Source organism: Periplaneta americana, chromosome 4 (assembly GCF_040183065.1).
Source record: "Periplaneta americana isolate PAMFEO1 chromosome 4, P.americana_PAMFEO1_priV1, whole genome shotgun sequence".
Classification (NCBI taxonomy): Eukaryota; Metazoa; Arthropoda; class Insecta; order Blattodea; family Blattidae; genus Periplaneta; species Periplaneta americana.
Window position 1 is genome coordinate 186,819,854 of NC_091120.1, and position 15,524 is coordinate 186,835,377.

A 15,524-nucleotide genomic window follows, 5' to 3' on the forward strand; every position below is an offset into this window, starting at 1 on the left:
AATGCCATATAGCCTAAAATCTAAGTTACAACGAACTTAATTTATATTCCAATTTTCATCTAAATCGGTTCAGCCATTATTGCATGAAAAGGTAACAAACATCCAGACAGACAGACATACAAACAAAAATGTCAAAAAAGCGATTTTCGGTTTCAGGGTGGTTAATTATATATGTTAGGACCAATTATTTTCGGAAAATCGAAAATTACCAGAAAAATTTCGGCTACAGATTTATTATTAGTATAGATTGTTGTTGTTGTTAATGTTGTTATTTAAAATATGTGTACACCAGTACAGGTTTATTACTCACAATTGATTTCAGATACTGTTGAAAATAACCTCCATCCGCAATAATACATACCCCAAATCCGCACAAACCTTTGTTTATATGGCAGAAATTTCAGCAGTCTGGTCACTTTGTGGGTCATCCCATGGATATGTTCGTTTCCTGCACTTTTTTTTTTCGTTGTTGGTAACTCTATAGCATCTATTAGATGCTTTATGGTTGTGCTAACAGATGGAGTTACTTGTCAACAATGTGACGCTGAAACATGTGTACAGGTTAACGCCCAGCGACAGTCCTGATGTATTTTATATTTTGATGATTGGTTAATTAATATTAACCCGGCACACTTACAATCACACTCACATTCATACAAATTTCCGGACTCTAGACACCCAGAGAATTCCTCTTCTTCAAGAAAAATTCACCGAGCCCGGGAATCGAACCCGGGACCTCCTGATCTGGAAGCCAGCATGCTGACCAACAGACCACGGAGGCAGTCTCGTTTCCTGCACTTGACGATTAAGTGATTTTCTTGGACTTTCTTCTAACCATGCCCAAACTGCTTTCCATGCTACGGTCAGGAAAGCAGGAAGTCATACAGTGGTGAAATAATGCGAAGTTTCCTCATAACACTATTATTATTATTATTATTATTATTATTATTATTATTATTATTATTATTATTATTATGTGTAGTATATCTTTGAGTTTTTAACTCACTGATCTATTTTTATAATTATTTGTCCATTTTATTTCTTGCATTTGGTCAATTGATTAATGTAGACTATTCCATTATTTCAATTATCTCATTGTACTAAATTTATAATTTTATAATTATTATTTGATCAAAGATTGATGTAGACTATTATATTGTTTGTATTTCATCTCATTGCCATTTTCTATCATTCATTCTCATCATCATTTGTTGTTTTGTTCGGTTTTGTATCGTGCTAAACTGTAATTGGCCTTGTGCTGTTGTTTTTGCACGTTAATATTCTAAATAAATAAATAAAATTTATTATTATTATTATTATTATTATTATTATTATTGTTGTTATTATTATTATTATTATTATTGTTGTTGTTGTTATTATTATTATTATTATTATTATTATTATTATTATTCAGTAAAACTTGCGATCTTTGGTCTTCAATCATCACAGTACTTGAGACACATGGAGACTCCATTTCTAGCTCTCGTAACCTGAACACAGAGTATGCTAAGGATGAAACGAACACACATGCTTCTTCCTCAAACCTTTTACTGCAACTGACGTAATTTTCATTGGTTTTGCTTCATCCCCTTCACAGTTCTACCAACCTGTGCATTTTTTATGAAATTACCCTCGGGTACCTTTTGAAAACATAGATCTATCTTGTTTCTTTTTTTTTATGTAGGTTATTTTACGACGCTGTATCAACATCTCAGGTTATTTAGCGTCTGAATGATATGAAGGTGATAATGACGGTGAAATGAGTCCGGGGTCCAGCACGAAAGTTACCTAGCATTTGCTCATATTGGGTTGAGGGAAAACCCCGGAAAAATCCTCAACCAGGTAACTTGCCCCGACCGGGAATCGAACCCGGGCCACCTGGTTTCGCGGCCAGACGTGCTAGCCGTTATTCCACAGGTGTGAACCCTCTATCTTGTTTCCTCGGACTCCTTTCAAATTACTCGTGGATCACAGGTTGGCAACTGCTGACCTATGCCATTTTCTTCTTGTCTTCCAGTAGAGGCTTGCAAAGTCCTTCTTCATCTGTTTTGCAGGATCCAGGAGTCTGCAGATCAGAAGATGGTCTTAATTCATAATGGCATTGTCTTCGCAGATGGTGCACAGAATTAGGTGACGAAAGTCCCAATCTATAGAGGTGTTCATTGAAGAAGTAATGTCCTGTTTCGAGGCATAATAATGCTACAGCTGCCTTTTTAGAAAGTTATATAAATTAAAATTTAGCCTATAGGCTGTGATTGTACCAATGGACGTGGAGATTTATCAGTTTCATCTGCTTTGTCCTATGTACACTGATATGCTTAATATCTTTTCATAACATTTTATACAAGTATTGTTTTTGTTTCTAGTTTCTCAAGAGAATCACACTGATGCGGATTGCTTGCTGATCATTGTTCTTACTCACGGACAAGGAAAAGATAAATTATTCGCTTACGACAATATGTATAAAGTTGATACGTTGTGGAACAACTTTATAGGTGAAAAATGTCCGACACTGGCCGGGAAACCAAAAATATTTATTGTGGGAGTAAGTGATAAATTTCTTTCTAACATGCTGTTTTAATTTTAAATGGCCTTTTGAGTTCTGCCACATTTTCTTTCCTTTCTTTAGCTTTATACTAACAAACTTTATAGTTCTTCTCTTCCTATGAAATTTTCATGTCCTTTTTTTAGTACCATATAAGATTTTTTTATAATATTTTGCCTTTTTTCACACGTATTGCAATTGTCCATGAAAACTTCTGTCCTGTTCAGCAAAAGAGTGCAATTCTGCTACTGTATTCTTCCTGTTCAATTTAGATGGTACTGGTATTCAATTAATATTGGTATCATAAAACTTTCAGTATAGGGCATCTGAATGAAAGGTACCATACTGAAAATAAAAAACAGACCTTTAGTAGTCTTCTCTTTGTTGTTCCAGAATTGTAACTTATGCTTTTCCATTTTGGAAGTTTGCGTCCATATTGGGTCCTACAACGTGCTGAAGAACTATAACAGATTTCTAACCCTGCTAGCCACAACACACATACATCCTTGTCCTGCAGTGTCGAAATTATTTACTGAATTCGACCAAGGTCTTGATATGCGGTTGTGCAAAACTTTCAGAGATTCCCTTTACGTTGATATAAACCAAAGTCTACGTATAATAAAAAATACTATCCTAGACATCATTTTTTTTATAATTTATTTCAGACATCCAGTATTTTTTTATCTCCATGAAATTATTTCGCCCATATATGCTACATGCTCTATCCAACTCAAACGTTTGACATATGTATTATATGTCTTTCTCGTGTTAAATATTACTGTACCTGGTTAACATGTTGCAAAACAAAAGGCGCCAAGACCAGTAACAACCAATTCTGAAGAAGGTCAATAACAGACTGAAACATGTTAACCAGGTACAGTAATATTTAACACGAGAAAGACATATAATAGGCCTACATATTCCGAAGTGATATAGTGTTAAAAGTTGGGTAATTAAGATGTATACAGACGTTTGCATTTAATGTTCCTATTTGTGTCAGGTGAAGAATACAATGCATTCAGTTCTGCATTGTGTAACTTTCTGCATTTTCCTGTAACTTCATCCCTCTTAGCCCCGGTTATTCTCAATCACTCTTAACCTCTGTTCCTCTCTCAAAGTGAGAGTGCTTCACAACCATACAGAACCGGTAATATAACTGTTTTATAAATTCTAACTTTCAGTTTTTTTGAGAGCTGACTAGATGACAAAAGCTTTTCAACCGAATAATAACAGGCATTTCCCATATTTATTCTGCGTTTAATTTCCTCCTGAGTGTCATTTATATTTATTACTGTTGCTCCAAGATATTTGAATTTTTCCACCTCTTCGAAGGATAAATCTCCAATTTTTATATTTTCATTTCGTACAATATTCTGGACACTCACTTACTGGCTTTTAAGGAACCCGGAGGTTCATTGCCGCCCTCACATAAGCCCGCCGTTGGTCCCTATCCTGAGCAAGATTAATCCAGTCTCTATCATCATATCCCACCTCCCTCAAATACATTTTAATATTATCTTCCCATCTACGTCTCGGCCTCCCAAAGATCTTTTTCCCTCTGGCCTCCCAACTAACACTCTATATGCATTTCTGGATTCGCCCATACGTGCCACATGCCCTGCCCATCTCAAACGTCTGGATTTAATGTTCCTAATTATGTCAGGTGAAGGATACAATGCGTGCAGCTCTGTGTTGTGTAACGTTCTCCATTCTCCTGTAACTTCATCCCTCTTAGCCCCAAATATTTTCCTAAGAACCTTATTCTCAAAAACCCTCACTCTCTGTTCCTCTCTCAAAGTGAGAGTCCAAGTTTCGCAGCCATACAGAACAACCGGTAATATAACTGTATTATAAATTCTAACTTTCAGCTTATTTGAGTGCAGACTGGTTGACAAAAGCTTCTCAACCGAATAATAACAGGCATTTCTCATATTTATTGTGCGTTTAATTTCTTCCCCAGTGTCATTTATATTTGTTATTGTTGCTCTAAGATATTTCAATTTGTCTACCTCTTCCATTTCGTACAATATTCTGGTCACGAGACATAATCATATAATTTGTCTTTTCGGGATTTATTTCCAAACCTAACTATTTACTTGCTTCAAATAAAATTCCCGTGTTTTCTCTAATAGTCTGAATTTTCTCCTAACATATTCAATTCATCCGCATAGACAATTTTTTCTCTTATCATGTCATTTTTAATTCCATCTAATTCAGAGCACATGACATCTTTAAAAAATCCACTTCATTTGACTTTTGTTTATTTATTATTAAAGTAAAATGCAATTACAGAGCTTAAAAGATTTTAATTAATGTTTTCGGTTTTTTCTCACATTAACTGGAAAGATTATTACTAAAATCATTATATTGACATATGACATAATATCTTGCACTGTTCTTTAAATTCAGGCTTGCAGAGGAAAAGACATATCACAAGGTATGAAATTTCGGAGCAGCATTCAGATTGATAGCCAGAGACACAAGGAAGCTGAGATACATCGTTACTCCATTCCAGTGGAAGCTGACATACTAGTGGCATTCTGCACTTATAAAGGTTTGTTAGATTTTATTTATTCACACGTACAGTGAAGTCTGTCTTAAAGGTCCTTCAGACATTTTTGTGAGTGTCGGTAATATAGGTGGCCACTAGTTTAAGGTAAAGCATTTTGACCATGGGCGGCTTTTGGGGTAGTGCCAATGTGCCATGGCACTGCCAATGAAATAAACAAAAAATAATATCCTAAAAAGCAGTTGTAATAGTTTATTTCTACACTTTTATTCTTATTTCATCTGAACGAGCGCACGCACAGATCGGGACGCACTCTTGCAGCGTTTTTCCGAACTTTGGAGCCACTTCTGTGTGGCACTGCTTACGTCCATATAACACTGTACAAAAGGCTACTGATTCTAGTTTATATACGTTTCTTATGGCAGACTTTGAGCCGAATTCAGTTTGACTCAGTAGTTAATATTCCACCCGCTAGAGCACAGTAGATTAATGCAGAAATTTCGCTAGATGGCAGGGTTGTTGGAGACATTAGGCAGGAACCATCAACCGCAGACTTGCACGAAGACACAAGTTAAAGTTCCGCGCCAAATGTCACTGTAATGTTGCCAATTTAAAACTAATGCACATAACTTGGATTTGAATATGTAAATTATTATCCATTTAACTATATTGAACGCAGAGATAGTCATGGTTCTTTTTAGAAAGATAAATATTTTTTTGATATTATGTAACACTGTTTGTTAATGTTGTGTAATATTTGTTTTATTTTGCGGCAACTAAATATCGCTACACTGTTGCTATAGTATTGATGCTTTTGTTTACGATACATGAGATCTGTGCAGGACATGAACATGTGTTATTCAGGCCTCTGCCTTGGATTCATCGGCCTGTTAAATAAAGTGCAAACGTGTTCGTTTATTATTTATATCACTGTTTATCTCGTGTATTTTTGCCAGTAATTTTATTAGTTATAAAATTTATTTGTATTTGACTAACAATACTGTGAAAGTTTTGCATTATCTGTATCTGTAAATTTCGTTATTAGTTTCGGAAATGTTATTGTAACTGTTACTAGATGCATTATTAACTGTACACCTGGTAAAATAGCTGGTTTAATTAATGTGTTTTATTTAACATAATGTAAATGTGAGCTGCGATTATCAGTTTCACTAGGGTAATTTGCGTAAAACCTTTTTTCATTTTTGGCACCACCACCAGAATGCCCCACCAGCCGCCACTGATTTTGACATATGGAAATCTAGCATACTAGCAGAGATATTTTTACACAACATAGAACAAACATACATACTCAACAATGAACACAACAAATATACAGACAACATAATATAAAGGCACAAATACGCAGACGACATACTCATACTATAAAAAGGAAGCAAACGACAAATGCACAAACTACACCAATACATAAACAAAATACACCCAAAACTCCAATATACACTGGAACTTGAAAATAATAACTCCATAAATTTCCTAGACATCACCATAACAAAAATTGACAACAATCACACCTTCAAAATATACAGAAAACCAACCACCACCACCACACACATACACAACACATCTAACCACCCCATACAACACAAACATGCTGCATTCAGGACAATGGTACACAGATTACTCAACATACCCTTGAGCCAACAACACTACAATGAAGAAGTGAACACAATCAAATACATAGCACAAGAAAATGGTTACAACCCAAACATAATAGACAACATCATACTTACTTACTTACTTACAAATGGCTTTTAAGGAACCCGAAGGTTCATTGCCGCCCTCACATAAGCCCGCCAGCGGTCCCTATCCTGTGCAAGATTAATCCAGTCTCTATCATCATACCCCACCTCCCTCAAATCCATTTTAATATTATCCTCCCATCTACGTCTCGGCCTCCCTAAAGGTCTTTTTCCCTCCGGTCTCCCAACTAACACTCTATATGCATTTCTGGATTCGCCCATACGTGCTACATGCCCTGCCCATCTCAAACGTCTGGATTTAATGTTCCTAATTATGTCAGGTGAAGAATACAATGCGTGCAGTTCTGTGTTGTGTAACTTTCTCCATTCTCCTGTAACTTCATCCCGCTTAGCCCCAAATATTTTCCTAAGCACCTTATTCTCAAACACCCTGAACCTATGTTCCTCTCTCAGAGTGAGAGTCCAAGTTTCACAACCATACAGAACAACCAGTAATATAACTGTTTTATAAATTCTAACTTTCAGATTTTTGGACAGCATACTGGATGATAAGAGCTTCTCAACCGAATAATAACACGCATTTCCCATATTTATTCTGCGTTTAATTTCCTCCCGAGTGTCATTTATATTTGTTACTGTTGCTCCAAGATATTTGAATTTTTCCACCTCTTCGAAGGATAAATCTCCAATTTTTATATTTCCATTTCGTACAATATTCTGGTCACGAGACATAATCATATATACAACATCATAAGGAAGACAAAACAAAAACTCAACAAACACACAAAGCACAACACAAACTTAAGAACACAAGAAATACATCACACTAACATACGAAAACAAAAACACACACAAGATCGCATCCTCATTCAGAAAACAGAAATACAACATAGCATACAGAATAGAAAACACACTACAAAGACATCTCAACACACAAACAACGCAAACAAATAAATACAACCACACAGGCATATTACAAACTCACATGCAATAGTTGCGACAGTTTCTACATTGGACAGACAGGCAGATCATTCCAAACTCGATACAAAGAACACATTAAAGCAATAACCAGAGGGCACAATACATCTACATATGCCGAACACATAACTAATGCTAACCACACATACAGTAACATAAATACAGACATGGAAATCCTACACATACAACCCAAAAACCAAAAACTCAACACACTAGAACAATATGAAATATACAGACACACTAAAACACACCCTAATCAAATTCTCAATACACAGATCAATTTCAGAATACACACACTATTTGACACAACTCTTCATCACATGAATGCATCCACACAACAGGCAGCGAAGTTGAGATAGCGCCGAGATCTAGTAGGCTCTGAGGATGGTGTCAAGTAGCACCGAAACAGCTGTAAGCCACACATGCTTACATAATTAACACGAGTAAGATCGCCATTTAATCAATTATTTATATTCAACTTTTAAAAGTAGTGTACGAAAGATTTAACATGAAGTTGTTTTATTTAATAACATACTATAGAAATAGACTTGAATAACATTGTCGGTTTTGACATAATAAATAATTAGAGAAGGTAGATGGTTTGGAATTGAATGGGTTACATAAGTTGCTAGTTTATGCAGATGACGTGAATATGTTAGGAGAAAACCCACAAACGATTATGGAAAACACGGAAATTTTACTTGAAGCAAGTAAGGAGGTAAGTTTGAAAGTAAACCCCGAAAAAACAAGTATATGATTATGTCTTTTGACCAGAACATAGTACGAAATGGATATATAAAAACTGAAAATTTATCCTTTGAAAAGGTGGAAAAATTCCCAAACAAATTACAAGTGAAAAACGGCCACTTGAAAAGCAGGATACCGGTATACAAACTCAATTGTAAAATCTGTAGCAAAAAATATATCGGACAAACAAAAAGAAATTTCAATACGTACTAGGTACCAGTATAAAGAACACATAGTAGATTTCCAGAATGATTGAAATAAATTTAAATTCGCCTTCCATCCCAATCTAACAGTAAATTTATAAAATGCATTATGTATCCCTTCACGCTTTAAATGAAATGTATTACTGTAGTTTAATTCTAAATACAGTATACTACAGTAAATTCTTTGCAACTTTGAACTACAGTAGATAAGACCGAAAAAGGAAAATACAGTACTGTGCCATGCAATTTAATTCTAGGTCTACAGTTATGCAGTACTGTAATTTACAGTTTTCAACGTAACCTTTATGTTCAGGTGCCATATCTCTCGAAACAGAACAACTGATTGAAGTGAAGAGAATAATCCTACTAACCCTATCATGTGTCAGATACAATTTCACGATCGCGGTAACCTTGGACCCAACAGAAGGTTAAATTTTATGACTCTGTTTATCCACCCGCTTCCAGCAACAAGAGGTAGTGGGCTGGGCTAGTGGTAGCCTACGAGATCCTTTGTCTTCTTTCATGTTAACGAAATTCTGCACAGTTCTCAAAACTAAATTTTCCATTTTTGTAACACATTAGGTCTTGAAATCCAAGTTCTTTCCGCAGTCAGGAGGTAAAGCAAGCTTTAGGACTGTGAAACAGCTGTCCGTGTCCGTATCTTAGAGTGTCTGTAAACGAGAGTTAAATTTATTATTATTTCTATATTATTTCAGTTGGGAAATAAAAATCCGTCTGTATATGAGGAGTGTCCTTATCTTGGGGGTGTCTGTAAGTAGAGGTTTCACTGTACTTTAGAAAGAAAGTGTTCTGGACAGTTAAAGTTAATGATGAAATTTCTTGGCTCTGTGTAATTGCTAAATGGAAGTCTGATCAAATTTTCTTATTGAATAATAGCATCCTTTTCCAGTTCATATAGACCAGTGGCGGCTGGTGGGGCATTCTGTTGGTGGTGCCAAAAATGAAAAAAGGTTTTACGCAAATTACCCTAGTGAAACTGATAATCGCAGCTCACGTTTACATTATGTTAAATAAAACACATTAATTAAACCATCTATTTTACCAGGTGTATAGTTAATAATGCATCTAGTAACAGTTACAATAACATTTCCGAAACTAATAACGAAATTTACAGATACAGATAATGCAAAACTTTCACAGTATTGTTAGTCAAATACAAATAAATTTTATAACTAATAAAATTACTGGCAAAAACACACGAGATAAACAGTGATATAAATAATAAACGAACACGTTTGCACTTTATTTAACAGGCCGATGAATCCAAGGCAGCGGCCTGAATAACACATGTTCATGTCCTGCACAGATCTCATATATTGTAAACAAAAGCATCAATACTATAGCAACAGTGTAGCGATATTTAGTTGCCGCAAAATAAAACAAATATTACACAACATTAACAAACAGTGTTACATAATATCAAAAAAAATATTTATCTTTCTAAAAAGAACCATGACTATCTCTGCATTCAATATAGTTAAATGGATAATAATTTACATATTCAAATCCAAGTTATGTGCATTAGTTTTGAATTGGCAATATTACATTAACATTTGGCGCGGAACTTTAACTTGTGTCTTCGTGCAAGTCTGCAGTTGATGGTTCCTGCCTAATGTCTCCAACAACCCTGCCATCTAGCGAAATTTCTGCATTAAGCTACTGTGCTCTAGCGGGCGGAATATTAACTACTGAGCCAAACTGAATTCGGCTCAAAGTCTGCCATAAGAAACGTATATAAACTAGAATCAGTAGCCTTTTGTACAGTGTTATATGGACGTAAGCAGTGCCACACAGAAGTGGCTCCAAACTTCGGAAAAACGCTGCAAGAGTGCGTCCTGATCTGTGTGCGCGCTCGTTCAGATGAAATAAGAATAAAAGTGTAGAAATAAACTATTACAACTGATTTTTAGGATATTATTTTTTGTTTATTTCATTGGCGGTGCCATGGTACACTGGCACTACCCCAAAAGCCGCCCCTGATATAGACTGATGAACTATTGGTTGCATCGCAACTGTTGAAATATGCACAATATGCAAAACAAATTTCATCTTATTCGATTAGTCTTTGTTCGAAACACAAAGATATATGATCATTCTTAGATATGATGTGTAAATAAAAACAGACATTTTCATATAAATCCTCAGTCTAATGGTAAAAATTGAATTGTTGTGGAATTCACAAAATGTAAATCGAAAAAAAAAAAAAAAGTCTTCTTTATGGAACGGACTTAGTTATAAAATGGAAGTATTAAATTGGTGAAAATTGTTTGTAGTTAAATGAATATTTCTTTTACAGGTCGTGTTGCACTCCGTAACATTGACGAAGGCACATGGTACATACAGGAATTGTGTGAGGAGTTAGAAGAGAATGGAGAGAAGTTAGACTTACTATCATTGTTTACAAATGTAAACCGCAGAGTTGCAGTCGAGAGGGAGTACCATTCGTTGAAACAAATGCCCATGATTCAGTCAACACTCACACGAAAGCTCTATCTGACTAAAAACAGAACGGAGATTGTTAAGAAAGAAACAGCAATCGCGGAAGACATTAGCAAATTTATGAACGCAACAGTTGAAAAACTGAATTACATTACAGATATGCTTGAAGCAAAAAAGTTCACCACTCCTGCAGTAAAAACAAGACCATTAAAGAAGAAACCAGTTTCTGTTTCCATTTGGGATGCACTGAAGACACCAATGCAGGCAACAACAATTGCTGTGCCTGAAACAGATGTTGTGTATAAACACGGTGGAGTTCTTAAAGTATTTCTGGAAGAAATGTCTGAACTTCCGCCTTATATCAAAGATGAAGGTGAATTTATATTGAATTTTTTAGCTTGTTGGGAAAATTTGAGTGATGAAAATAGGCGTTATGCATATGAAAAATTAGTGATATTTCTGAATGAAAATGCTAAAGACTGGAAGATGTACAAGTTCCTGGATATTCCTGAGTGCAGTTCTTCAAAAAGCGAGCACTGTCATCGACGTTGGTCGCAGTCTGATGCGACTGACTCAGGCAGGGTTGTTAACAAAACTGCTACTCTTCCTCGTACTGCACGTCATAGCGTTTCTAAACAGAAGCCTTTTTCTAAACATAAGCCTTAAATAAGCAATTCCCTTTTTCTCTGTGCCCCAAGACTAAAATCAGAGCAGTACTGTGCTCCAACCACGAGAAAGTCTTTGCGGAATGAAACGGAGCGGCGTAATGCTGTGAATGAATGTTGATGTCATAAGATGTCATAAGGTCACACACGTGGGTACTCGTATCTCTATTGGCTCGCTCTCACAGCATAAACAATAACATTATTACACACATATTTATACTACTCTAGTTACAAAATTAGATCACTGTTAATCTCCTGGTCTTTTAATCCCTCCATATAAGAAATAACATATGCAGGAGATTGCATGGTTTTTAAACTGACATTATAACGATAATATTATCTATCTACTTCGCTCCAATGGATGACGCAATAGTAAGCACATTCCTTTCACGGTTGATCTTCTGGTTGGAGAAGAGTATTCGTCTTTGATGTATATTGTTATTACTGATGATAATTAAAACTCGTTAAATGAACAACTTTTATACAACACGGTACTTCACTGTGTTAACTTATGAAATGGTTCTTTATCTTAGCGTGACTAGTTTCAGTGTGTCGCCATTTTTAAACTTCTAGTGAGATTTCTTCTGAAGAACGTCCAAAACTTCACTAGAAGTAGTTTGAAAATGGCGACAACTGATGCCGAAATTAGTCACTAACAGCGTATTCTGAATCTCAGCGCTGAGCAATCTGATGGCATCACGATGTTCTGAATTTCACCGATGGAGTCACTGATGCTCCACCGGTGTCGCACCGGAGCCATCAGCTTGCAGAGGTGGTGGCAGTCTCCATCAGCCGCCATCAGTGAATCTGATTGGTTCTTGTATAGGGCGGGAATTAGCAGATGAATGACATCGTGCACTGTTGTGTCATGGCGGTTTGTTCTGCTGTATTTTTTGTAATGAGCACAACGTAAAAACAATATGTTAATGGCTTATGAGCGAACATTCAACCGGTTCAAGAAATAAATTGTTTATGCTCTCTTTTCTTTGAACGAGATGGCAGTACGGAAATTTCGCAAAATTTTGCTAGCATAGCACAGACAACAACTAATACAGTCGCCATGACAGCCATCGGTCCTTCCAGCAGTTTTGTTCCTATTTCGCTGCACAGTGACGTCATTGTTATCCATCGGACTGGTGAGATTCAGAATACGTTGTAAGGCAGGCAGGCACCATGGTGCTCTTTTAATGACATTTGGTGCTCTCGTTATGCAAGTAAAAAAGTCCCCACAAGCACGAACGCTCCTGAGGTTCTTTTTTTAATTAAAACTTTGTTGTACGAACAAAATCTTAATAATATAACTTATCTTTGATGTACGACCTGGAATAAAAGTGTTCCTTTTCATTATATCTTACAGACCTGATAGGGCTTCTCGTATTTCATGGTGTATAATCCCTTTTAATTCAGTCTGGGCTTAAACATAGAAATCAAGGGTATTCAAGAGAATAATAAAACTGTACGTGAGGAATTTGAATTAAGAAATCTCCAGTCTCTTTCAGTTCTGAAATGTTTGTTTTAAAAGGAGAAATCATAGTCTATGGGGAGCAGAAGACAGAAGGTACAAAAAGGCTTGGAGCGTTTCTCTCAAATGTCTGGCTGTGTTCGAGACAACCTACTTATGCAAAAAACTTTCTCACTTATGAAATATCTCAAGAACAAAGTCCGATCACGATTTAACCCCTTACCGCATGGGACAGTTTTGCACACACCGGTTTTATATTCAATTAACTTAAGTAGTTCTTTCTTTCTCAACTGATGTCACATATGGTCAAATCCAATTCTTGACAGTGTGCCATATCTGTCCCAGTATGCAGTTTGAAATATGTTTTTTTTAGTAGGTTATTTTACAATGCTTTATCAACAGCTTAGGTTATTTAGCATCTGAATGAGATGAAGGTGATAATGCCAGTGAAATGAGTCCAGGGTCCAACACCGAAAGTTACCCAGCATTTGCTCATATTGGGTTGAAGGAAAACCCCGGAAAAAACTTCAACCAGGTAACTTCCCCTGACCGGGAATCGAACCCGGGCCACCTGGTTTTGCGGCTAGACACGCCAACCGTTACTCCACAGGTGTGGACTATTATATGTTTATATTATAAGTTATATATGAATATAAAACCGGTATGTGCCATATCTGTCCCAGTATGAGGTAAGGGGCTAACTAATTCACATCTGTAGGACTGTTTACATTTAGCTACAAGTGACTTCTCTTTGGACATCACTGAAATTCTGAGTAACATTCAAGTTCAAAGATATCATTATCCTGATGTGTGTTTCAAAAATTCATTTCTTTGTCTGTTTATTTATTTTATGTATTCATATAGGTCTATTAAACCTATTCCATTTCATGGTGCTCGCTCACTTAATATTACATGTGATCATCATCATCATCATCAGCATCATCATCCTGATAAGAATTAGGCCGAGTAGCCTGTTATGGTCTTGTTTTCTGTCCATCTCTTTTGAGGTCCGTCAATAGATCTTTTTCCTCTCGGTCGATAATTTAAAATTGTCTTTGGAAATCTGTTGTTGCTCATTCTGTTTACGTTATTTTCCCAATCTTCTTGATATCACCAAATGTATTCCATCACTGGTTCAGCCTTAAGTACCTCCATGTTATCCTCATTCCACTTGTGGCGAATTTAGTGTATCCCACAGTCCTCCTCATGAATCTCATCTCACATGCTATGATTCTGCTAATATCATGAGCTCTTAACCTCACTTCTATAAGAGAGAATTGGTCTTGCGAGAATATTATACAGGTGTAAATGGGTAGGCCTATATTTCCGAACAAAACAACTGCAGATTTGAAAACATTATTGATAATGCTCATAGTTCTAGTGTATTAGTTGATTTTCTGGGGATATTCCTTTCGGATTGAAAAGCTAGATTGTACCCCAAGTAATTGAATTCATTTAATCTTTCCAGAATTTTGTTTTATAAATATACCGGTATTTTACTCCCAATTGGATCTTGGCCAGAAAATGCCTTAATTTTTGTTTTATCAGATGAAATTTCCAGGTTGTATTTCCATGTTTCATAAGTTAACACAGTGAAGTATAAAAGTTGTTAATTAAAAAAAAAAATTAATTATCATTCGTAACAAACAATTACCGGTATTACAAGTGTATCAATCAAGAAGGAGTAAGTTACTATTGTTATGGTTAAATATATACCGGTACCAGTAGACATTTACATTAAAAATTCAATGAAATATCACATTTTCGAGATAAAATATCATAAAATATGATGTAATATTGTGTAATGTTATATTTGTGTCCTGCACTGTAACTTTATACAATGGACATAATTTAATTCTTACTGTATTTAAATAAATTATGCTCTGACCATACTGTATTGAATAATTAACACACTGTAGACAGTAAAATTAAAGAACATTAACGTAATTTTCGAGCCAGTTACTGAATTTGGGCGTTTTCGTGATAAGAGAAAATGTTTCATATCCTTGAGTCCTGAGAATATAGTATACTGTACCATACTTCATAAGTTCATACATGATTATGATATAAGATGTATGTGCAGACCCCCGAAGTATAGTATAACATACCTGCATTTGTGCCCTAACTGTAACCTGCAGAATTTTTTCTGCATTTTTCCTTATGTCAGTGACTTTTTTTAAGTGTAGAATTATATTGAACTTTAAAAATAAAACAACAAATGTCTCAGGACTCAGGAG

The 15,524-nt window shown here is 35.6% G+C and overlaps 1 protein-coding gene across 1 annotated transcript in view; it reads left to right on the plus strand.

Moving 5' to 3' along the window:
- Positions 1-15,179, plus strand: part of LOC138698528 (caspase-3-like) — a 297,116-nt gene extending 281,937 nt beyond the window's left edge. Inside the window, exons 4-6 of the mRNA XM_069824524.1 lie at positions 2,367-2,545; positions 4,955-5,099; positions 11,018-15,179. Of these exons, the coding sequence (XP_069680625.1) occupies positions 2,367-2,545; positions 4,955-5,099; positions 11,018-11,826 (1,133 nt within the window). The 3' untranslated portion in view covers positions 11,827-15,179. The remainder of the gene's footprint in view (positions 1-2,366; positions 2,546-4,954; positions 5,100-11,017) is intronic.
- Positions 15,180-15,524: the final 345 nt, after the last annotated feature.